The following is a 26439-nucleotide window of genomic DNA, read 5'->3' as shown; positions in this document are numbered from 1 at the left end:
GTGTTCCCATCGATCTGTAGAACCTTTGAACCGAAGCTATAAATAGAACGAAGGGCAGAGGTGGAATGACACTCTTTAGCTCCCACGCGAACGATGTAGTATTGTAACCAGTTCCTACCCTAACTGAATAAACGTTAACCTTTTTTTACATTCTTTCAACCACGATGTTTAATTATTCGAACCTGACAAAACGAGTTAATATCACGAGTTAACACATTAACATTAAACGCAGCTATGCCTGTTGGTGCACTGATCGCCACCTTCTTTTTTAAATGTAATTGAACCCAGACTTGAAAAGTTTTGATTAAAAGCTTTTTCCCGTGCCGCCAGTTCTACTTATAAAGCAACGTAATACACCAATATCATTAATATTATCCATGTTTTTTGTGATCATATCAAACACCTTTTTTTTCGATCATACCTTGGAGATCTATATCAGAATGTTCAACCTCCGCGAAATTGATTCCTTGAAAGTCGTTCATCGCATTTGCAGCCTCCAAAGCTTCGAAATCCAAGGGGTCGTCAATCCGAGGCTCGTAATAAATATCAGTAGACTCTGGTTCAAGCATCATAATATCAGCTTTAGACTTAACGCGGCTATTTCGATAAATGTTGACATCAAGCCATCTAATCGTTGAAGTGGGGTCAGTGCCATAGAGAGAAATTCCGAGGAGAGTGTCACTAGCTTCCAGGGCTCCACACTCTCTGCTAGACAACACTCTAAGATCGATGTTAAATAAACGACTTCTTAACGTTTTTGTTTATATCCTCAAACATATCAGTTGCGTGGGTTTTCTCACTTTTGGTTTATATTTTGTTACGTAATAATTTAGAATGGTGGTTTTTTTCCCCAACATATTGAATGTCCATATTTCCATTACACGCAGGCTGCTGCATTGTAGTCATTAACCATCACGCATTCATCTTTTCGAACAATACTGTAGAGTCGACTGTTGGAAGATAAAGTTTTCCTTGCAGCTATTGATTCAACGATATCTCTTATGGTTAGGAGTTCACTGACTGGGCGTGGGAATCCAAATCGACAAACTGATACAAAACCTTTTCTGGTTTTCTTTTTTCGCATGCAATAGCTGTTATGTTTTTTTTTTTGTTATGACGTGACTCGCTGATGAAGAGTTGGCGAAAGGTTTTTGTTGGGTATAGCGCAAGTTACGTACTTAGAGATAAATGACGCAACCTCTGCAAGTGAAGACTCGTGAAGGATAGGGGCTTCTTTGACCCACAACAACAAATGGAAATGTTGAGCCCCACGCGATTGATATTCGCGTCTCAAAAAGTAATGTACAACGTTGAAAACCTTTCAATAGCTTTTTTCCAGTTGCTGAATCCATCATTAACAAATGCATTAATAGTTGCCCTTTCCGTGAATAAAACACTTCCCACGACAGTTTTCTCTGTAACAGCAGATTGACAAATTTTACAAAAAACCTTTTCTTTGTCTTTTTCATAATTGAGCCACGGAAACTTATCGTTCCACTGCGGTTGAAACTTTCAACAGTTGATCATCTTCTTCAAATTGAGGCTGCAAACGCTTGTGGATTTTACTCCACTGAAAGGCGACGAAGTGCTGGCCACACATGCATGAGAGTTAAAATCCTCGTCAGCAGCTTCAGGATCTGCGACAGCATCCGGCTCTGCCTCTGAGTTTGATTTTGTTTCTTCACTCGGTAAACACGTTTGAGATTTCAAACTTTTGGAATCCTTTTTCGAGGATTGTTTCCATTTTTGTAAATATTTATCCATTGCAAGGTTTTAGCTCTAAACCTTCTATTCGTATTTTTGTATTAATTTCCGAATACTAAAACTATACTCGAGTTTTTCCTATTTTTTCCTAAATCTAACAGTTCTGATGTCCAATAACGTCATCAGTTGCAAGCGAACAATGATGTAGAAAAATTACATGTCTGCTTAATATTAATTATCAAGAAACTGTGGTGGCCAAGAATGATAACGAAAGTCAAAAAGAGAGACACTTTAACGGCCAGGTAGTTTCTATCTCCAAGGCACACTTGCCTCGGCGCAAAGCAGAGGAGTAGTACGTCACGTGATAGGAAATTACAGAGGCCTAAAAAAGAAACCGAGGCTCACAAAACGTAGGAGGTATTGCTGTAAACATAGTTCTGAATTTTTCTCCATGTTGCACCTATTGCGCATGCGTGGAACTGTAGGACCAAGCCATTACCGTGTTAGAAAGGGGTGGACGGATAATTTAGTTTCTACGAGCCTCCTTTTTTTAGGCACTGATTGGGGTATCTAAGCGATGCGAAGTGGTTTATTCCATATCAAGTCTGAAAGCACTGAGCACTTCCATTCGGAAAATAATCACGCATATTCCATAATTAGTAGAAAATGTTTATTAGGATATTTGCAGATAATGATGGCTATGTCGATGTGAAATAACGACCTAATCGTAAATAGTATGACTAAAGGTACTCAAGTATTACAACAAGAAAAGAACACTATTGTTTTCCTTGGTGTCAAATGAGGGAGTGTGGGGACAGTGGGCCCCAAATTAAACGCGGTTTCCCAGAGGGGGCTCAGCCCCCTCTGAATTTTCCTTGTGGGGGCCCAGTCCCCCACTGCCCCCCACATGATCGACGCTCCCGGCTATTCACTCGTACGACGTGGCTACTATTACGAGCCCTTGGGTCGTCTTGTTCCGTTCAACTGAGAGCATTTTCGGCGTTCACGGGAGAGTTTCATGGCGAGTTTTTGGTGTATTATTTACAAGGTTTATTTAATCAAATTTCTATATTATAATTCAACAAGTTATTTTTATTATATTTTTATGTTCAAGAACATAATGATTTTTAAATATTTTTTACCATTATTCAAACCATTTTCTGTTTCCGAAATTAGGCTCGGACTATTGATTTTTCCAGGAACACTCAGACACAAATTACGAAAAATTATTGGAAAATGGATCTTATAGCTAAACTAAATTATTTGCTTACCTGGCTAATAAATTACATAACTAATAATCGTGAAAATTACTAGCCAATAATCGTGAAAATTACTAGCCAAGTTTATAAACAATACACACCTGCCTTTTTCAAAATATTGCTAGTTTTATAGGTAAGGTTAGGTTAGGAAAGGCTTAGGTAAGGTTTGGTTAGTGTTAGGTTTTGCTTAGTTTAGGTTCGGTGTTTTTACGACCTACGGTTCCAAATTTTAAGCAATGAACCTCTTAATACTAGACGTGTTCATGTACGCACATTCTATAAATGCTATAAATTAAATTTTTGTTTTCAATAATAAGAAACTTTTTATCGTCGGCAGCGTGTAAATATAAAATATTTGCTAATGTCTTTTTATAGGCACTATATTACGTTAGGAAATTATATTTGGGTACTCGTTTTATGTTCAAACTTCTATGCAGTCTTACGTTATGCACATGACTTAAAAATAAAAATGAAAACTAACCAAATGTTTTATAAAGGTACATCTCTTCAATTTAAAAATATTTCGTTCTTGTATACTATTAATTTTGCTTAATATTATAGAAAATACTTTGATTTAGTGCTAATTTTACCTAGCCACTCAATCATTATAGGATATTTAGATTTTTGTGGGGTAAGATAGAATCTTTGCGTTCCCGGGGATTATTATTTATATTATCACCAGCAATACATAAGCCAAGATGTTTGTTCCATTGATGAATCCCATAATTTGCGGCGTTTGTCGGCCGAACGGGACTTTGGTCGTATGGGAGGAAAGCGGTTAATTATCATAGTCAATTCCACTTTAAATGCTGTAAATAGGGTACTAAAATGAGGTAAATTTGGTGAACAGAGGCTTAATTTAGGGTATTATTACTGGCAAATAATATGTGTTAATGGAGAGAATTGATCACACCAAAACCGTTAACGTTAGAATGTAACTTCAATCCTATTTTTACACGAAACAGTTACGTATGAGCTCCAATTCGTTCTTGTTTGATTGTTAATAACAATAAATGTTTTAATGAAAAATGTCTCGTATGACCTTCAAAATCGTTCTCGTTTGAACGTCAAAAGCGCTTACACGTGAAAGCCTAAAGCGCTTCCATTTGAACGCCAAACACGCTCTCGTTTGAATGCCAAAACGCTTTCGTTTAAATCCTAGTGCAATCATATTTGAATGGCAAAATTACCTAACCTGTATGTTTCATTAGCGTGAATTTTTGAATATCAATGTTAGCGTTCAAATATGAACATTTTGTTAACGTGTACAATTGAATACCACTTTATGTGTTCATATTTGATTGCTAATGCGTACCACCACAGTGGCAAGGTATTGAACGTTGAAACATTCAATTTCGAATGTTTTTTTTTACTGTGTAGTAAACGGCAAGGGAGAATTGAGTAACTACTTTCGGTTAGTTTTGCAGAACTTCTATCTTCCTATTTATTCTCAAAACCAGGCGTCGCTTTAGGAGATTCGATGACCTACGTCACTTCATGACAAGCTCTGGTTTCAAACCAGTGACAAACTTAAGGAACATATCTTATGAACTTATTTTAGTACTTATTCTACATAACCTAGTGACAAACTTAAGGAACATATCTTATGAACTTATTTTAGTACTTATTCTACATAACCTAGTGACAAGGAAGTTGACCTGTTCAAAATTGGATATGCACTTTCTTAGAAGAGAAGTGGCAATGAATAAGTCGAAGACGATTGTAAAATGAGACACATTTTGCCACTATCACCCTTTTCCGTTAAACCATTGTTGATATTATCGCTACCACTACCGAAAATCTTGTTAACAATTTCTTTCATTCTCAAGCGATACCCCGACAAGGACAATTTCCTTTTAGGTGCTGTTGAGCCACTGGACACGGTCGTCCTACTAACGGGACTAATTGGAGTCTTAGTTAAGTGATTAACTGATTGCTTAGTGCAGTGTCAATTTCAGGGGCTTGGCTAGTGTCCATTGCCGAAGGAGTTGAGATATTGATAACCGTGGTAAAGGTATTTACACGCAAATTGTCTCTTACGAGAGCCTGCGTTGGTCCAGGTTTTGGCATTGGCAAGATTAAACGCTCGTTTCTTGGGAATATGGAATATAGCCCGTACAATTTTCTCCGGAGTTATTGCGATTACTTTGACGGGCGAAGTATTAGAAACTAGCGATATATGAGATAATGGAGATGGATTGTTTCAGATTTTCAAAGCGGTTGACTCGAAAAACGGTGGTGGTAGTGACTTCGGTGGTTTTGCCTAAGACGAAAACTGTATGAGCTGAACGTTGTGGTTCGTGTAATAATGCGGGGGGAGATATTTGGGTCACAGCGGCATTGTAAAGAGATGGCAAACAATTTTCGATTTTATCACTGGCATATTTTCCAATGAGTCAACAACTTCGGTATTGGATATCCAAAGTTGTTTATCAACCAAGATATTTTCATCATCTTGTTCAATGATTTCCTCTTTAATTTTTTTGCAATTTGGTTCGGAGTAAACGAGAACAACAGTTTCGGGTCAAAGTTCTACTTTTATTATTAATGTAACTCGGACCGACAACGTAAGAAGACGTTGCGAATTTAGAATCTTCAGACACGACTACAGTTTCGGCTACGGTTTGAATTTCTAACAACGCGGAAGCGATGGGAAGTAGTTCAACCAAGTAGGGCCTTCTTTCTCCAAGGCTCAACATTTCTTCACTTTGAACAAGATTCGTTGGTGGTATCAAACATCACTCGACTTATCCGTGGAAAGATCAACAACGGTAGAAGTTCTAAGAATCGAGCTATTATTTGCAATGTTATTTTCACAAACAATGATGTGCTTATTAATAAGTTTTTTATCACAAATGCTGTCACAATCCTTCACCAAATTTTGAGTCTCTACCTAAAAACATTTTATATAAGCCTTCCGCTAAGATTTTAGAAAATGAGCAACTCTAAGAAGAAAATTGGTACAAATTTCAAAAATAAAAAGAAGTCATTCAAAAATTCAAATGAACTATAGGGAAAAAAGGATTTTATAGTAGGAAATAATGTTTTTGTAGGAATATGTTGGACTCAAAATGCTGCCCAATCCGAGAAAAAAATAAGTTCCATTTTACTTTGAAAAGAGAAACTAAATTAAAATAGAATATATAAATATCCCGAGCAAACTCCGCAATTTATGGGGTTTTCTAGTCAAATGTGATCTCGATAAAAGAGCAAAATAGATTTTGACTAATTTTATTCTAAACTATACGACAACTTTGAATAAGTAATACACTCAAAAAGAAAGTAAAAATAATAAAAAAAACCACCAGTACTGTAACCCTCACTCAGTAGCGTCGCTAGGGTTTGAAATTTGGAGGACTAAATCTGGGCAAACTAGTTATTATAAGAATTCAATAAAAAAAATTGCATAATGGGTTCATTGGATAATGTGTAGACCTTTATAAAACTACGTAATTTTGTGTCAACGTGAAATTATTCGTATTTTAAAGATATGCAACCTTTTATTGATAAAAAGGAACCGATTATGAAGGATTTTCACTCGTCTTAAGTTTATTTTTAGTTTTGGTTAGCTTTTAGTCCACACTATTGGGACTCCTTTCGAAAGAACATGAAACATTTTACTTGTCTCCATCTGTTCTTTTCTTCAAAATTGTACTGTTTGATATTGAAATTCATCTCTGCAGAGATGAAACTTAACGAATCTATCATTATAATTTTTTATATATTGCTACAGAATTTTAGGATGCTAACAGCAATTTTTTGGTAGGGTTTACGGATATTTTTGGGGGGGGGGGGCTAAGTTTGGAATTTGGGGGGGGGCTAAGTTTGGAATTTGGGGGGGGGCTATAGCCCCCCCCCAAAAAGGCCTAGCGACGCCACTGCCCTCACTACCCTAGGAAAGTACGTCGTCTGCTCTGGGGAGACATACATAACTTTTCCTTCTTTTTCTGGGGTAGCGCCCTTAACGCCACCACCTAGTATTTTTTGAGCGCAGTAAAAAGCGTGGACTAAAAAGAATATAAGACAGTTTTGTCTTGTCGTTTTCCGCGACCTCCGCGATTGCTCCTTTTGTGCTATTGAACATAAAAGTCTTATTATGACCACCACTGGATCACTCTTACATCTCAAGCGCCCTTTACACGCTTAATGTTTTGCACAAATTAAGAGGGGGACATTTATAAAATTCATCATCTTATAAATTATTCCCAAGACTTTTCACTAATTGTGCAAATAAATATCTATCATGATATTGAAGCTCAATATGTATAACAAAAATTTAAAATTTTATTGTACAAACATATTGATCATATTCCACACGATTTATTCAACTATATTGAATATATTTTATCACAGTTAAAAAGTTGATGTTGAGTCCATGGACCGTGTACAATTTTATTGACAAAACATTACATATAAATAGTTAAATACTCAGACTTTAGTTTTATTTGAATGCAAAATATTGTTCGTATTTTGAGTGGCATTTTTAGCAATAAAAACTCACTCAATATACATGTTCAGTTTTTTACGCAAATATTGCCCAAAATTTCCCGCAAATGATTTCCCATTTCCCAAAATATATTGTAGCATTATATTTGAACTTTGTACTAATTTTAGTGTGAATAACGTTTTATTTATACTTTGTAACTTAAATATCGGGCCGCACGTTTTTTGCGCAATTTATTGAGCGTGTAGGGTGCCATTTATACAATGGATCACTTGTACTTATGATGTTTTAAATCAGTCTTGAACAATAAGTCCTTTAAGCGGGAACCTTGGAACTTCTAAGTTTAATTATTTTCCTTGTGAATCGGGATAAGTTAGGAGACTTAATCTTTTACTAACTTTACTGTTACAGTACCTACTTCAGATTCGCCATTCTTTTGTAAGTTCATTTCGACTTGAAGTAAAATGCCTCTTTCATCCCGACACTTTCCGGAACAAGTTTATCCTGAGGTTTTGTTTCACAATGATAAGAAGATATTTGTCCAACGGTGGAAATTTCCTAAAATGATCACTGAAAATAGTTTTCTCATTCTAGGAGAGCGGTATAACTAAACAATGAATAAGTAACTTAAAACATTGCTGCCATTTTGGATTGTATAATCTTTCATCCCGACACTTTTCGGAACAAGTATTTCCTCAGTTTTTGTTTCACAATAGGAAATGTATATACAGCAATCCAAGATGGGCGCAACTTTTTACGCTACTTTTTTATTGTTTTGTTCTAATTTAGTAAATGACAATTGAACCTTATTATTCTAGCCTGATTTTTACCTCTCCGAGTGACGTATGTCACGGAGAGGTTCTAATTTCGACGTGTCTGTCTGTGAGTGTGCCTGTGTGTCTGTCTGTTGTTATACACACGTGACCGCGTTCGCAGTTTGCAAATCGGAGCAAACGTGTTCTCAATTTCCGGACCGCATTTCCCGGAAATTGTATTCCACTCCATTGCCTGTCTAACACCACCAGCCTCTGTTCTTTGTCCATCCCACATGGACACCAGTCTTGTACACACAGGCTTCTAATCACCACCATCTTCTGATCATTTCGTAATTATGATGCATTTAGTACTTTTGTAGCTATAAAGCTCCGTTTAATTTTGATATTCCAAAAATTTTTTTTAATATTGTTATTAGAAATGGCTGTTTATATATTACCTTAGCTATACTACATATGTATATAGAATAATCCTTGACTTAGTGATTTCATGAAGAAAGCTAAGACCTGGACTCCGGCGGGTATATTAAGTATTATCCGCAATAGGCCAAGTGAAACAAAGATTAAATAATTGAGGCCGGAGGTGAAGTAAACTTTGGGTTTAGATTTTCGTGTCTGAAATGAAGAGACATCAACGGTTCAGAGTGAGCCGAAAGTTTAATACACTCTTAAATAGTCAGGTTAAGATTTTATAATAGAAGAAAAGATCATGGTGGCAATTAGAATAGTAAAAGGGCTAGTGGTGAACGGGTAGTAGCTACAGAGTTTTTATTCTCTGTATGGTGCGCATTGACTATCAGTGCGTCTAGCTACAATTGAGATTTAGTGTTATTTAACGTTAACACTCATGTTGGCAAACTAAGAATATTGTTGGTGAGACGAGACGATAGTGTTTACACTGAAAACCAGTTGTGAATGTAGCTATCAGAATATAGGGTAAACAGCTGAAGCATAGATTTCAATTCCTGTTCTTTTCCCCATCGACTGATTTCCATGTGTCCAAGATTTATCCTTATTGGATGTAAAATTTCGTCTGCTTTACTGTATATTCGCTATGCTTGGAATACTGCTTCTATATTTCGTAAATTTTTACTTCAAAAAAGAGAAATAATTCCATTTCTAGGTAAATAAGTTTGTAGTAGTAGACCTCTTGACTCGGAAAGGTAATATTTTGGTTTTCCCAACTTGTTTAAATAATTTAATGAACACTCGTTGCAGTATTTTACTGGGAATTTTTAATACAATTGGGCCATGAATATGTTTTAAGGTCTTATAGATTCTAATTTTCTCACAACGCTAGTATGAGAAAGTAAAGTTTTTTGACATTGTACACATATCTCTTTCAAATACGCCATGCACCTAATATAACCATCTTAACTCAAAAATCGAATTAAATTTACAATTAATCTTTAAATTAACAACGAAATACCTTAAATTAACATTATAAAGAAAAATACTAGCCCTTTAAACTTAAAACTCTCCCTTTAAAATAAACTGAAAAATAAATTCTTTCGGACAATTGAAGAGGAACTAGGCCCTCAATGTTGACACAGAACTTTGTAGATCTATCCTATACCCCTATATCTACAGTGCAAAATGAAATACCTAGCAACTAAAATACTTTCCAAGAACCCAGAGAAATGTCACGCTGATTTAGACCCCAAGCAACAAGACCTTGAGTTACTATCCTGGTACCTGGCCCGAGAAACTTCTAGAACATTTTTTTTAACCCTTTAACTGACCAATCCGTATTTGGTCCCAAAACAAAAAGTTTGCCTATTCGCTGTTATCATGAATCCGCCCGGCTACGTCATAAATATGGTCCACTATTCGCCAAACCGAAGTCAATCAACAGACGTGATTGTCCCAGAAATCCTTGCGAGAAACTAGAAGTTATATATACGAAGTCCCTCCTGTCCCACCTTCAGTCTATACGTGAACTGTCTTAACAAGACCCTGTCGGCTCACCCTTAAGAAACCCTTAGAAGTCCGGAGTATTATTTTATATCGGAGATTTTATTTTATTCATTTTGATACCTTTATTTTTCGTCAATTTGAATATTTAATTTTTCGGAGAAAACTCGGAAACATTTTTTTAACCCCTAAGTTGAAGAAGAGAAGGAGCGCGAGTGCGCGAAATAAATCGAGAAAAAAGAATAATAATTAACCCTGAAATCGCGAGAAAAGAAAAAAAAATCATAATTATCTCTTAACTCGAGAAAGAAGAAAAAAGAACCCTTAACCCTTAAGAAGAATATGGAAGAGGAGCAACTTGTCGTAAGAAATTAAAAACTTGAAACTATTTTGATAAAACTGACTTGAAAATATGGTTAAATAACTTAGATTATGGTTGATGGATTGATTCATTTTTTAAAATCTTAACTTTTAATTTTTGAACATTATTATTGTAGTACATAACTGCACGATTTTAACCAAATCACCCCAAAAGTTTAAATTTGAAACTTAAAGGAGACATTTCATAGAGGTTATAAATTGAAAACCCCTCTTTTGATTTTTGTTTAATTTTTTATTTTTGACCCTTAAAAAGTGTGTGAAAATTTATGAACAAGATTGAATATTATGTTGAATATTAAAAATTGGATTAGAATCTATTGTGACTCTCAATTGACAAATACCATCAAAAACGCGGTCACTTTTGATTCAGAATTAACAATATCCAATCTGTTATGCCAAATCTAGAACACGCTTACTTCTACATTCGAAAGTTTATAAAGAATTTAGCGCCACTTTAAGAGTTAGATAATATAAGAAGGATGACACTCTGTATTCACTAAAACATTAGTTATGAAACATGATTCTTCCCAGGCTCACCCTCTGTGTTTGCTCTCCTGCTCAACAAACTTCAGCCGCCGTATTCTGCAGGCTTAGCCTTCCGCGCCCACTTGGATTCTCGTCGCTCATTGGTCCGTAAAGGAACTGGATTCTGGCTTCTTATTGGCGGCTTAGGTTTCGACTTTCAAGACGAAATTGAATTGCGGATGTCCACCAAATTTGAAATACGGTTTTTCGATAGGTAAATCGTTCAGCGTCATCAACCGGTTAATTCACCGGTGCTTTTGCTTTAGTTTCTGATGCTGAACGTAGCAGACTACACTTCATCATTGTTAGACTGAGGCGACTTGAAAACACCGGTACGGTTAATATTTTGCTAAGTACGGATGCCTATTTGAAGAAGAGCGATTTACTTAAATCGTCGCATTGGACGGGTATGCTTTTATTTTATCAATTGCAAATTATCTGTGACAATATAGTTGAATAAAAGTAAACGTTCATTTATAGTGTAAGACGTTTCAGCTCGTGATCGAAAATTATTTCAACCAAGGCTTAGGTGTTATGTAAGTTTAATCATTAATGTGACTTCATTTATCGTTCTGCGTCGTTAGTAAATAACATGAGCATCGAATGAGCCAACTGACCATTATTAAAGCTATTCAATTCTCATAATAATTATATAATTAATGCAATATAGAATATTAATTATAGTATATAATAACATCCTACTGATATGCTGAAGTGGGTTCACTCAAGGGTAATGAGACAAAAACGTCATTCAGTATAAACATTCAAAGTATCACAGCCCCATAGGCAATCCTACCCCTATGGGACACCATTAACTGTACGTATGATATAATCAAAGAAAGAAATAATGATAGATGGGTTTAAAAGTAAATGTTGCAGTACGTTGAACTGGTAAATATGGTTACTGAAGTGTCTAACAATATAAATGTGAATGAGTTTTTTTTGTGCTAAAGATTTGGGATAAAACAGTGGTATAATTGACAGTGTCACACGAATGGGCTACTACAGTCAATATTGATGACGTCCACGCTTCAATCTACAATACAAACTTGAAATTGTTATAATTAACATCAAATACCATGTATTTACCACTTTATTTAAAAAATATTACAAAAATTTAATAATGTTTTAGGGCTTCACAAAGGTTTGATCTTAATATACAGGATTTGCACATCTGGAGGAATCATACCATTTACATCAGGAGGACAGAAACCAGTCTCTTTTTGTCCTCCATGCAGCCCGGCCTTCTGGTGTAAGTTTCATTAATGCTCCATTTGTGTAAACTATTTATATACAGGGTTTGCTGCTACTTAATGTCACCTCAAATGAAGTAACATCAGCCTGCTTGTGTAAAAGATAAGAGACAATGTTTGAAGGTACATTTGGATGTAAAATGTTATAAATAAGCAATTGTATGACAATGGCAAAAATTTGCTCTTTTGTCATGAGAGTAGCGACAACGTTTCTTCATAAACTGGTCAAAATAAAGCTATATGTTATGAAATATCGTTCGGTATAAATTTATTATAATTTTAAATTAGATTTTTTGGTAGGAAGTATGAATAAAACTGATTGAAGCCGACATATTACAAGAAGCTTCCTGTTTCGACTTTTTCGTTTGCCTAATTGACAATTTAGGCAGATCTTAGATTTAAGTGATAGTAGAGTGTAAGTTTGCCTAATATAGAAGTGTGTCGTCTTTATATGTGAAACTGGAGAAGCTACAACGTCAGTTAAATCGTTAGTTGAAAAGCCAAAATAAGTTGAATGCAATCAATAAGATACGTTTCATTCAAGGTTATACCATAGAGTGTGCGACAATATCGAAAGCGGGTGAAGTTTTAATGGTGTCCTTTCGTTCGAGCATTTATATGTCGAATGTCATTCATGTAATTGGTAATCTTCACGATATGTATCACTTATTAATGGTACAAGTACTTGTATTGATATTCGATCGAGGTACTCGATACCAACAATTAGTACTCATCCAGGACTAACAGAAATTAGAAATGCCAAGATTAAACCCGGGAATTATAACCGAAAATCTGTTGTTTTAGGCTTCTTCAACCTACAGCAGCGTTTTTACGCTCGTTTTTCTCAGCTTATTACTTTGTGACATGATACATTCTACCCGTGAACTGGAATGGTATATCAGAACAGTTACGTCTTCAATTTCTGTGCATTGGAATCTCTCTTTCATAAAGACAAATAGGTTCTCTAAAGCCTGACCAGTGTATTGCGCACAATATATCTTAGATAGTCTTGCATGGTTCAGCTACACACGCCCCTTTCAATGATAAAACACCTCTGCTACAAGGTTTTTGACGACCAGAATTAACCCCTGTTACAATGCTATATTTTAATAAAGATTGTGAAGTTATATTATTAAAGTGTAAAATTATACTTCGTCTACCATAAAGTACACTATCGTTACACATTAAATACTTGAATAAACTTCTATTCCAGAGTCATGTTACCGAGATACAGTACACTAACCCTAAACATGTGGGAATTGGGGAAAATAGTCTGCTATTTGAAGGTTCGCGAAATAGATGGCGTAAAGAACGTAAACATAGAGGTTAAAGGTTATTGCACTGACCTTTGTCGATAACCGACACAAAATGCTGACACTACACCGTACGTTCAGTGTCAATTGAAAAGCTAACTGAACTGAACCACTATCTTTCCTTGCTTGCATGAACATCCAATCTCAGCCCAGAATCCAATTTCGCCTCGAAACCTAAGCCGCCAATCAAAAGCCAGAATCCAGTTCTCTATGGACCAATGAGCGACGAGAATCCAAGTGGGCGCGGAAGGCTAAGCTTGCAGAATACGGCGGCTGATGCGTATCGCACCGTGAGGTAAAGTTTATAACAGTTTGGTACTAAATCCTCAGCAATCAACCCACAGACCTTGATTGTCCTGACTCCGGACAAAAATTCACTAGCGCGACGTAGGAAATAGTTAAGCGCTTATGGAGTAATGATGAGAGAACTATTTATCGCGTATGTGATTTGGTTTAGTAACCTTGCTCCAAATGATCTGATGTTGGGAAGAATCAAGTTACAATTACCACGTTTTGTAGTACTCATCTTTAGTAGAAGCGAAGTAATATATACTTCTGCTTATATATAACATTTCGCGTACATGTGTTGCACAAAATGTAGCAACAGGCCAAACTTCAAATCACACTGGTTTATGTCATTGAATCGGAACTATGTATTACAAGTTCGTTTGGTTCGAGACCCTTCTTTGAAAATGGTAGGCTGAAGAATTAGTAAACACAAAATCACCCTTTATTGCGTAAGGTTCAACGTAGGAGCTACCCGTAAATTAGTTTTTCCGAAATACGAAACTTTTAATGACTTTCGTTTGTAAGCGGTCGTAGCTCGTGTAGAGTGTAGCGCGGTGTATGGTAACTTTACGTTTGGGGCGTTTGTGTACGCGCGCGCTTCAAAATAATCATAACTTATTTAAAGTTAAGGAGAAAAAAATATTCGAAGTTTTATTTTATATACAAAAACATTATTACAGTAAGGAGCTTGGTCAGAGAACCTACTCCTTTCTCATTCAATCTTAATCTGCTTTCCTCTTGGTCCCTTTTTGGGCTCCTCGAAGGCCTTTCGTCACGCCTTCCCAAGATTTCCTTTCAATACTTGTTTTCGATGGTATCTTGGGTCTTGGGTTTTTACCGTGACGCATACTCAAAAACATCTATTCTAAAGATGCTGGCTTAAAGGGGAAGCTGTTAGAATCCCATGTAAAGGGATAGTCACTAAAGGTATATTAAACCATATTAGGGTGTTACATTTCCCCCCGGCTAAGGGTGCCGATATGCAGTTATAGGCAAAAGATGTAAATTTGCATGCCAGGAAAATCACAGTTCAATTACAATTCAAAAACAAAAATCAGAAAACAAAAAAAAAAGAATAATCGTACAAACACATAGGATACATTTCGCAAAGAATAACATGACAAATTACTACTCGAGTTTAAACAATTGAAAATAAAAACAATGCAATAAAACTTAACATTTAGGGGGAAACCAATCCGTTATAATACAATGGTAAGGGGTAGACTCAAGTATAAGATCTAAGCCGTGAATCGAATGATCGGTTTAGTTTGCCGTTTGGGTTTAGAAAGTGCGATGCACTCTTGGGTGCTGGTATCGCTATCATGACGTGGTCTGGCCATGGTGTGAGGATTTTTCGTTTTGGAAAGGGACTGGGATTCGGAATCGCGAGTCTGGTATGGCTTTAGGTTTTGCACGTGATGAGTGCCTTTGACAATCATTTTATTTCCGCGTCGTTCTTGGAGAACATAATTGACATCTGATAGTTTACTACTAATTTCGAAAGGACCGGTATAACGGTCCGCCAATTTTTGGTAATGCGGCCAGCTTTATTTGACAAGGTGTGTGCCTTAACTAGGACGTTCTGGCCAATGGAGTACTCTACGGCTCGATGAGTTTTATCATACTGGGCCTTTTGTTTTTCATGAGCGATGGCTCGTGATGCTAGGACGTTTTCTTGGATTGTATTATTGTTAGCTACCAATCTATGGATATAAGAAGCTGGGGAGGATTCGTCCTTATGGGCCACCCTATCTAGGGCTCGTTGGAGAGGAAGCTTCATATCCTGTCCCGTAAGCATAAAATAAGGGCTATACCCTGTAGAGAAATTAACTGCCGAACGCATCGCGAGAGCGAGATTGGGTAATTGCTCATCCCATTTTTCATGGTGATCGTCCACGTAGGAGGCGATCATAGGTTTAATTGTCCTATTCTCGCGTTCTGTGGGATTAGACTGTGGGTGGTAAGTGGTCGTATTACGCACCTTGACCCCCTAGTCATAGCAGACTTCTAGAAAATAATCTGAATTGAATTGGGTTCCATTATCTACGATTAGCGCTCGAGGGACGTCATAACGAGGGAATACCTCCTCAGTGAGTCGTTTTGCAATGGCGACAGAGGTAACGGCTCGAAGGGGAAAGAGTTCAACGTACTTGGAGAAATTATCTACCACTACCAGAAGAAACGTATTGCGGCGTGGACTAAGGGGTAGGGGCCCCATTAGGTCAGCGGAAATGACTTCCCAGGGTTCGGTTGGCTTAATCGTATGCAAGGTCGCGTTTCGATGAGTCGATAAAGAACATCATCGGTTACGCAATATTGTGAACCTTTTCGCTTTATTTTACGCGCTTATTTTGAGTTTGCGGGGAGTTCATTGGTCTTTACGTAACGTTTTAAGGCTAGAATAGAATCGTCATCGTTCTGGGCCCTGGCTAAGGTACTTAATTCGCGAATCGTGTCTAACTGAGTGTTAGCATTGGTTGTAGTACTCAAGGCGTTTAGGGTAGGGGAATCGTTCTCTTGCCCTATTCGGGTACAAATATCTTCGAAGCGAGCGGATTCAGTTAGTTCGTCATCCATTGTTTCAATGGGGCAGCGGGACAAAGCGTCGGCCACGACATTGTCCTTACCCTTGCGGTGTTCTAATTTGAAGTTGAATTCTTGTAGCTCTACCGCCCAGCGAGTTAACTTGGAGGATGCGTTTTTCATTTTGGATAGCCACTGGAGGGCGCTGTTATCCGTTATGAGGGTAAACGCGACGCAATCCAAGTAATGGTGGTATTTGTTTACACTCCATACCACGGCCAAGAGCTCTCGCTCGGTAGCGTGGTAGCGAGTTTCCGCATCCTTCAGTTTTTTACTCGCAAAAGAGATAACTCGTTCTCTACTGTCAGAATCGACTTGATAAAGAATGGCTCCCAGCCCCACAAGGCTCGCGTCGGTCCTAAGAAAGAACGGGAGCGAATAGTCGGGGTAATTGAGGATGGGTGGTGCGCTAAGTTTATCCTTGAGGCATTGAAAGCTAGATTTGCATTCTGGGGTCCACTTTAATTTCAAAGAAGTTACGTTTTTGGTCAGATTTGTTAGAGGTTACGCTATATCGGAGAAATTTCCAATGAACTCTCTATACCATCCGACCATGCCAAGAAATGACCTGACTTCTTTTATGTTTGTAGGCCTGGGATATTGTTGAATAGCTAAAGTTTTAGACTCCTCGGTCTCTATACCTTTTGCGCTAACTTGGAATCCAAGGTATAATACCTGAAGTTGCATAAATTTGCACTTCTCGCGTTTACAGGTTAATCCTGTTTCTTGAAGGCGTTGCAAAACGTGACCTACGTCTGAAATGTGGGTGCGGACGGTTGTAGACCTAACTAATAAATCGTCAAAGTACAATTCAATACTCTTTGTTAGTGTTTCTTCGAAAATAAACTCCATGCACCTTTGGAAAGTTGCCGGTGCGTTGACTAAACCGAACGGAAGAACGTTGAATTCAAATAAACCCTTATGGGTAACGAAAGCCGTGTATGGCTTGGCGTGTTCTTCCAATTCGATCTGCCAAAATCCGTCTTTTAAATCGAGTAGAGAAAAATATTTCGATCCTAAGAGTCTATCCAACTGTTGCCTGATGAGAGGGATAGGGTACGCGTCGGGAATTGTTATAGAGTTTAATTTTCGGAAATCTCCACAAAACCGGAAGTTAGCTTTAGCGGGACTTTCCGGAGTACTTATTCCTATTTCGGTTTCGGCTAAATCGCTCTCGAGTGGCTTATTGGGCTTCGTAGGTTTTTTCTTGATTAGAAGAATTGGCGAGGAATAAGGGGAGTTACTTTTACGAATTATACCGTCAGCTAGCATTTGTTCTAATTGCTCTTCAACTATTGCTCGTTTTGGTGGAGATAGCGGATAGGGTCGCGACTTGAACGGTGCAGCGGTAGTGAGTTTAATGTCGTGTTTTACTACACTAGTGCGTCCAGCCCTGCCCGTGAACACGTCGGGAAATTTATCTAACAATCGCTCAATTTCTTTTACCCCGTCGAGTTCCTCTTCTGTGAGAGTCATTGTGTTTATCTCGGGTAAAGAAGTTGATGCTCGCGAAGTGTCTTCTAAGGGGATGGTCCCTGGGAAAATTTGACCAGGTGACTCATCTACAACTCCACAGAAAGTGGACCCAAAGGTTGTTTCGTGTGGGATTAGGGGGAATTCCACTCCTTCATCGCGAAAGGAAAAAGCAGAATTGTGGGGTTTGGCGTGTAAGCCTGTGTGAACGCAAAAATCCCATCCCAGAAGTAGGCGTAAGCCAATTCATCCACTACAAAAAATTTCCATCTCCACGTGCGATCTTGTATTTTCACTAGGAATGTCGCCCTTCCCAATACCTTGAATGGAGAAAGATTTCCAGCTGATATTTCAATTTGGGATATAGGTTCAAGGGTACTATTGGGAGCTTTGACCTTTTCAAACAGGTCGTTGGACATTACCGTGACGTCAGCGCAGGCGTCTATATAAGCAGCACCTTGCCAAAATCCTAACTTAATAGGAACCTTTGGGCGCGCATGGCTTCGCTCATTACATTTTAAAATGGGCGGCTTCCCTAAAGGGGTTTTTAATTTTTTGCCTATTGTTGAAGCAGGGTTCACTTCGGGTTCGCTAATTGGTAGCTCTCGCCACATGTTTAAATCCGAAGAGATACCAGACTCAGAGGGGGTTTGTAAAATGGCGTCTGTTTCGCCGCTAGGGGTCGAAATAACCGATGAAATATTAATCTCAGAATCATGGCCAGGCCTTTGGTCTTGTTCCTGCCTTTTAGCCTCTTTGGCCTTGCGTTTTCGGCAATCTTGGGCCGTATGATGTGGTTTACGACAATAGGCACATACGACTTTCGGCTTAGTCTTAGGCTTATTAGTATTAAAATCATTGCTCGCGACACTTGGTTCAATTTTTTGATAAGAATCGGATTGGTTTTGATTAATACTAAAATTACTCTTTCCTGGTTGGAAAGATTGCTTATCGACTTTTGATTTTGTACTAGTCCAGTTGGAAGCAGTGGTACTATTGTTCCTAAAACTGTTATCATATTCCCGACATTGTTTTTGCAAGTATTGGGCCTCTTGGGCCGCTGCTTGAACGTCCGAGAGCGATGGCTCTTTCGGCAAACGCATATCTCGAATTAAGTGAGGATTAAGACCTGCTAACACGCGTCTAGCTATTTCATGCGAAGTCATTGTGGGGTCTAGTTGTTTACATAACTGCTCCATACTCAGTACAAAATCAAGGACTTTCTCGTTGGAATTTTGACGCCTATTGTTAATTTTGGCTTCTAATTGTCTTTTAAAATCTCCGCCGAGAAATGCCGTACAAAACGCAGTTCTGAATTCCTGCCAATTTCCTACATTTTCCATTTCCCTGTCCCACCAATAGGTGTTGTTCCCTTCTAGCATAAGGGGCACGTAACTTAGAATGTTTACGTGGTCAATACGCCTAACTCTCATAAATCTCTCGACTTCGTTTAGGAAAGTCATCGGGTCTCGTTTTGAACCACCGAATTGCGGCAAATTTAGCGGCAATTCCAGAAGAAATTGTGGCGGCGGTAGCGTGACGCTTGTTTCACTTTGCCTCCTATTGCGACGCGATTGTCCGCTAGAGAGCGGATCGTCTCTCGCGTCGTCTTCCCCTGAATACCCTCGAGCGTTATTCGCTCGATACTCGGGGTCATTGGGGTCGTATAGTTCGGTATTCGAGCCGTAAGTAGCGGGAGAAGTTATGGGAGCCGAGCGATTTTGTGCGGGCATGCTAGCAAAAAATTGCTGTTGCATCTCCATCATTCTTTTCATATTTAAGGTTAGGGTTTTAACCTGATTCTCTAAGGACTCGTCGTCAGACATTCTTAGATCTAGCTATTTAGTTTGCTTTCTTAGAAAAATTAATTTCGGTAACGTTAGAACTTGCTATTTTAGGTTGCTTTCTTAGAAAAATTAATTTCGGTAACGTTAGAACTAGCTATTTTAGTTTGCTTTCCTAGAAAAATTAATTTCGGTAACGTTAGAACTAGCTATTTAGTTTTTGTTTGCTTTCTTAGAAAAATGAATTTCGGTGTGAAATACGCTTAGAAAAATTAATTTTGGTATGAAATACAATAACGCTCGAAAATCTAGTTTCGTTTTTCTTAGAAAAATTAATTTCGATATTAATCGACTAGAATTTTAAGTCTTTTTGTTTGGTTAGAAAAATTAATTTCAGTATTAAAATATGGCTAAACGTCGATCGTATAGCTAAAGGAAACTAACTCTAATACCCCCTATCCAAAATAATTTAATTAAAAATTCTGCAAATTCAATTGGTACTTAGGTTTGCGAGTTGGGTTGGGTAAGAGTTCTTTAATTTCTATCCGGTTTTCGGCACAAAAGTCTTTGTAAAATTGTCTTGTCTTTTATAGTTCTGGATAATCGTCAGGACTGTGGCAAGTAGTAATCTTTAATTCTTTTGGCTCGTTGACGGTTTGAAATCGGTTAGGAGAAGCGTGGGTCCTCGTGGTTCCTATTAGTCTCGGCGAAGTTATGGATGATCCTGTCTTTCTTTTGTCTTCAGCTCCTTACGTACTGGTTGTTTTGCAGGGTTTAGAAACTTCGTCTTACGGGATAATACAACGTGTTGCTTGGGCAGCTTCCGTGGTCCTTTTTCCTTTATTCGATCGGCATAGTCTTCTAATTCATGGGGTCATTAGTGGCTCTCCTACGTGAATCATCGAAGGCCATGCCCCGCGCCTCCACCAATTTTGTAGCGCGGTGTATGGTAACTTTACGTTTGGGGCGTTTGTGTACGCGCGCGCTTCAAAATAATAATAACTTATTTAAAGTTAAGGAGAAAAAAATATTCGAAGTTTTATTTTATATACAAAAACATTATTACAGTAAGGAGCTTGGTCAGAGAACCTACTCCATTCTCATTCAATCTTAATCTGCCTTCCTCTTGGTTCCTTTTTGGGCTCCTCGAAGGCCTTTCGTCACGCCTTCCCAAGATTTCCTTTCAATACTTGTTTTCGATGGTATCTTGGGTCTTGGGTTTTTACCGTGACGCATACTCAAAAACATCTATTCTAAAGATGCTGGCTTAAAGGGGAAGCTGTTAGAATCCCATGTAAAGGGATAGTCACTAAAGGTATATTAAACCATATTCGGGTGTTACAAGAGTAACGCTTTCTCTAAGGTTATGCAAGTCAAAAGTAAATATACAAGGAGTACGTAACTCTGCCAACAATCTCTATGCGTGACGGGGTTTTTCAAGCGCGTAAAAACACAGACAGCTGCGTGGAAAGTAGACAGTAAGTAGACCCTGTTGAAAATTTGGTGTAATATATAATATTGTGTATGCACATATTGTTTTCATAAGACGAAACATCCGCTAGATGGATCCAAAGACTTTGGATCATGTGGCTGCGAACAAAATAGCTTTGATGAACTGGTACTTTGAAGCTTCATCTAGCGTCTTATAATCCACATACTGGATTAACCTTATAACAAGCAGACGATATTGGGGTCTCCCTTTTGAAAAGGGTATATTTTAGATATGGAAACCCTTTCATTATTTTCTTTTTATAACTTATCACAATGCAAAAGGTTTTGGTCACTGTTTATAGATTAACCTCCCTAGTTTTCAAATACGTAATTTGCTTGTGAAGAAAAGTAATTACAGTACATTGTGGATACGCATTATTATTCTCAAATTATATACCAAGCTTTAATTGTACTTTTTCTTTAGTTTCTAAACAATTACTTACTTCATGCTCTAGTAAATATATTTATTAGGAGCAATTTTTCGCTAAGCCGAAACTGTTTATTATACCAGGAAAGCATACAGCTAATAAGAATCATTGCGTACACGTTTTCTCAACGTCTCTTTGCAGATTTTGTGAAACGAGCTTTATTATGTATGACGAATTTTACCTCGCGAATATTCTATCTCGTTGCACCAGGCACCTTGGACGCGCCTTGGAACTCGTCACACTCGTATTCCAAACCAACGAATTAAAAGCTTCAGAGTTATGAGGTGCGAAGGACCGTCTGCAAAATCCTCATAAAAGTAATAGTGCGTACAGAAATTTCTGCAACTCAGTGTGTTGGTTTAAACCCCCATTGAAGTGTTTCTCCATACTAATATCGACCATATCTCTATCTACTCATTATTTTGGGTTTGAAGAATATGCCAACGACAGAAGTGCTACCATTTCTTTGTTCCTTAGACCTAACGGCCAGTTTTGCCATAAGGTAAGAGCATAATCATATCATACCACCCGGGTGGTATGATATGCTTATGGTAAGAGATTATAGAAGTGAAACTTCTGAATGATTTTAAAATTAAAATTAGGTTCAGACATTAAGGATAATTTCAAATTAGGACCTCGTACCAATCGCGTAACGCACTGTCTTTCTGTTAACAAAATTCTCGTGGCACGCTCCATGCCGAATGAAAGTTAGCGCTAGATTTGAAAAAATTTGCGCGCAATGTGACAATCGTGGTGCGAGACATGGAGAGAATTTTGTCAACAAAAAGTCAGGGCGTTACGCGACTGGTCGGAGGTCCTAATTTCAAATTATCCTAAAAATCTGAACCTAATTTCAAATTATCCTAAAAATCTGAACCAAATTCGAATTTTAAAATCATTCAGAAGTGTTTCCTGAATGTTTCACTATGCAGACTGGCCTTATAATTAGAAGATGAATCAGCAAAAAATCACTTAATTTTCCACTTCACCCTCCCTTTAAGAAAAAAAGTTTTTGGCAGAGTAGCTCATCACGTGCGGAACAAACCTGCTTTCCAAAAATATTGAATTTTCATCTCTTTAAGGGAGGGGGGGTTCAATTCTTTTTATGGAGAACCAATTTTCAGTTGACAGACTAGGACTGCTACGCGGGCATAAGATAACGGCGCCATGTCGATTTTGTCAACCTGGGAAAATACGGTTGAAAAATGCACCTGTCAGATTAAAATTAATCTTCAATTTGCTTAATTTCTTCTTCAGCAGCTAAATATTTTATTAATCTAGTTAATTTTTCCGTCATGTGCGAAATTTTTATTTCATCTAGTTGATTTTCCCGTCATATACTAAATTTGTAAATCATCTACTTAATTGTTCCTTCATCTCCGAATTTTCCCATCATCTGCTTAGTTTTTGTCATTGTTCTTAGAGTTTTCTTAGGTTCGAACTGTTTTAACTAGTGCTGAAAATTTTCTTATTTTTATTCCAACCTTTCTTATTATTCTTTAAAATTTCCTCATTTCCGTTCAAACGTTCCAAATTTCTATTCCAACTCTTCATATTTCTGTTCAAACGTTCCATGTTCCTTTTCCAACTTTTATATTACAATTCAATCGTCTCTTTTTACCGTTCAAACTTTCTTTATTCCGTTCAAAATTTTCTTATTTCTATTGAAACTTTTTTCATTTCTGTTCAAAATTTTCATATTACTGTTCAAACTTTTCCAATTTTTGTTGGAAGTCTATTTTTTTTTCGAAGCTTTTTAAATTTCCGATCAAACTCTTCTTATTTCTTAAAGCGGAATAGTTCCTTTTTTAGCTATTTTAAATGAAGACTAAATTTAAGAAGTTTTAAAGGTTAACGAGTTTTGAGTTGTTATCTCCTCAGAGAGTCAGACTCAAAAGGAAGTGCCTTGTTAAAGGCGATTTTATTTTACAAGAAACCTCTTGTCAGGTTTTTTGATCTTTTGTATGACCAATGAAAAGGGGTGTATTTTAAACTTTGGGGGCTTTTTGTCCATCGTCACTGCATCGATTCTAATATTTCCATACGGGTTTAGTGTGACGCACGGATATATTTTTTTTTTGCTTTTGAAAAGTTTTAGAATATTTTTGGGTATGGTCGAGGAAGAGAGAAAAAGAGTGATGTTTTATTGAGATGAGATTTTTACTTGCTAGGCCATTGACCCGTTTTCTTTACAAATTTTTTTTGGTTTTTATAACAGTTAGGTAAATTCTTATATTTTATGGTTCTTCCTGTTTCGGTTCAAACTTTTCCTGATTCTGTTCAAATTTTTCCTAATTCTGTTCAAACTTTTCTTTTTATTTTCAAACTTTTCTTTTTTATTTTCAAACTTTTCTAGTTTCTTTTTAAAATTTTCTTATTTCTGTTCAAACCTTTCCTAATCCTGTTCAAACATTTCTTAAATCTGTTCAATATTTACTTAATTCTGTTCAAACATTTCTTATTTCAGTTCAAACATTTCTTATTTCAGTTAAATATTCTTTTATTTCAGTTAAATATTCTATTATTTCAGTTCAAACTTTTCTTATTTCAGTTCAAACTTTTCTTATTCAGTTCAAACTTTTCTTATTTCAGTTCAAAAATTTCCAATTTCAGTTCAAACATTTCTTATTTCAGTTAAAACATTTCTTATTTCAGTTCAAACTTTTATTTCAGTTCAAACTTTTGTTTCAGTTCAAACTTTTATTTCAGTTTAAACTTTTATATCAGTTCAAACATTTCTTATTTCATTTCAAAACATTTCTTCTTTCAGTTCAAAACAATTCTTATTCTTCAAACCTTCCTTAATCCTGTTCAAACTTTTCTTAACTCAGTTCAATCTTTTCATAATTCTGTTGAAACTTTTCTAAATTCTGTTCAAACCTTTTTCTATTCTGTTCAAACTTTTCTTAATTCTGGTCAAACTTTTCCTAATTCTGTTCAAACATTTCTTATTTCAGTTCAAACCTTTTATATTTCGTTTCAAACATTTCTTATTTTAGTCCAAACATTTCTTATTTTAGTCCAAACATTTCTTATTTTAGTCCAAACATTTATTTTTTCAGTTGAAACTTTTCTTATTTCTGCATAAACGTTTTTATTTCAGTTCAAACTTTTCTTATTCCAGTTCAAACTTTTCTTATTTCATTTCAAACTTTTCTTATTTCAGTTGAAACTTTTCTTATTTCAGTTCAAACTTTTCTTATTTCAGTTCAAACTTTTCTTATTTCAGTTCAAACTTATTTCATTTGAAACTTTTCTTATTTCAGTTCAAACTTATTTCATTTGAAACATTTCTTATTTCAGTTCAAACATTTCTTTTGTTGATTAAACAATTGTTATTTCGCTTCAAGCATTCCTTATTTCTGTTCAAACATTCAATATCTATGTTCAAGCTTTCACTGTTTCTGTGCAAACTTTCACTATTGCTGTTCAAATTTTCACTAGTTATGTTCAAATTTTCACTAGTTCTGTTCAAATTTTCACTAGTTCTGTTCAAATTTTTACTATTTCTATTCAAACTTCCCCATTTCTGTCCAAGCTTTCCCTTTTTCTGTTCAATTCTTCTTTATTCCTTTCAGACATTTCTGTTGACACCTTTGTTATTTCTGCTGAAACCTTTTTTTACCAATGTTGAAACTTTTCTTATTTTTGTTGAAAATTTTTTATTTTTTCCAAGCTTATCATGTTTTTGTTCAAATTTTCATTATTTCTGTTCAAACTTTTCTATTTCGGTACAATCATTTCTCTTTTATGTTAAAAATTTTATTATTTCTGATTGAACCTGTTGGAACTCCTCCAATATAATCTACTAATATGTTGCCTGTTTTTAACCTTATCACATGTATTTTAAGTTCTGTATATATATATATATATCAAATCTTAAGTATGGAAAAGGACGTTCGGTCTGATAGAGTTCTAATAATAAAGTTGTTTTATTGTTTATCTCTTAAGTTTCTCTTCAAGAGTCGTTATAACAGTTGTGATAGAGGTGGGATGTCGCATTAGGCGTCAACTGGGCGTCACTGACGTGAAAGACTCATTCCTATCCTACTTTAGTATATAAAGAAGCTAAGTTTAAAAAGGTTTTTGGGAGAAAGCCTAGTGTTGAAAAGAACTAGGAACGTATGCCGAAAAACAAGGGTACGAGGAACCACAGCCGAATGCTTTTCCACCATCCCTCTCGCTTCAACCTAAGACCATTAAACACAGATGGACTAGAATGATAAGCTAAAACCCCTATTTTAAACTTCAGGCAAGTGTTAGTATTTAGTAAAACGCTATGATTCGTGATTTAAGTTAGTGCCTAGAAACAAATTGTAAGGGCGCTGTTTAGAGCTGTACTGTATTACTGTCAAGGGCAGTCAACGTTCTTTATTTGATGACGCCAATTAATTGTTCATAAATATAGCCCTTAAAGTTAAGGATAAAGTGAAATAAATGTAACAAACCTATAATCCATAATATTTTGAGTTGAAAGAATGTTTTGCACTATTATTTAAGCACAATTATGGCATCAAGTAATTCTTGACTCGTTCCTTGGAATTACCTCGCAGTTTTGGTGTAACGCGTCATTGCGAGCACTTGAACCATTCCTGCTCTTAACCAATCAATCCTGCTTACTAAACTCTAATGCTGTGCTTTAAACGAAGCGCGGAAAATGTTTTGGCGAAATCACGAGCCTAATTTCGACATTAAAGTTAAATTGGTTTATATTACTATTATTAAACGACGCTTTAAACAAGTAAATTTTATTTCTGAAATATTTATTAATCCGAGATTGGATAGAGGTGGACATAAAGAGGATCCGCTGCCAACGGGAATATTCA

General features: G+C 36.6%; 1 protein-coding gene and 2 long non-coding RNA genes across 6 annotated transcripts; 1 reads left to right on the top strand and 2 right to left on the bottom strand.

The window, feature by feature from the left end:
- Nucleotides 1-11310: 11310 nt before the first annotated feature.
- On the top strand, nucleotides 11311-12504 carry LOC149614104 (uncharacterized). Of its 3 annotated transcripts, none has more exons than XR_016376195.1 (4): nucleotides 11311-11407; nucleotides 11481-11536; nucleotides 11685-12081; nucleotides 12164-12504. It is a non-coding gene; the product is annotated as an uncharacterized LOC149614104 (long non-coding RNA). The 3 variants fall into 3 exon arrangements; XR_016376196.1 differs by having other exon boundaries at nucleotides 11481-11891; nucleotides 11954-12081; XR_016376194.1 differs by having other exon boundaries at nucleotides 11481-12081.
- Nucleotides 12076-13516, bottom strand: LOC149614103 (uncharacterized). Of its 2 annotated transcripts, none has more exons than XR_016376198.1 (3): nucleotides 13405-13516; nucleotides 13073-13341; nucleotides 12076-12993 (listed from the first exon to the last, which is right to left on the bottom strand). It is a non-coding gene; the product is annotated as an uncharacterized LOC149614103 (long non-coding RNA). The 2 variants fall into 2 exon arrangements; XR_016376197.1 differs by having other exon boundaries at nucleotides 13414-13516.
- A 1576-nt stretch (nucleotides 13517-15092) lies between these two features.
- On the bottom strand, nucleotides 15093-15766 carry LOC149614102 (uncharacterized). The gene is made up of 2 exons (XM_089857826.1): nucleotides 15480-15766; nucleotides 15093-15399 (listed from the first exon to the last, which is right to left on the bottom strand). The coding sequence occupies exons 1-2, from the start codon at nucleotides 15764-15766 to the stop codon at nucleotides 15093-15095; spliced, it is 594 nt and encodes a 197-aa protein (XP_089713952.1).
- Between the last annotated feature and the right edge of the window lie 10673 nt (nucleotides 15767-26439).

The sequence above is a fragment of the Phalangium opilio genome, unplaced genomic scaffold, assembly GCF_054372755.1.
Source record: "Phalangium opilio isolate 3A_F unplaced genomic scaffold, DU_Popi_V2 ptg000225l_1, whole genome shotgun sequence".
Taxonomy (NCBI): Eukaryota; Metazoa; Arthropoda; class Arachnida; order Opiliones; family Phalangiidae; genus Phalangium; species Phalangium opilio.
Note: the sequence above shows the minus strand (reverse complement) of the source record. Positions and strands in the feature narration are given on the sequence as shown.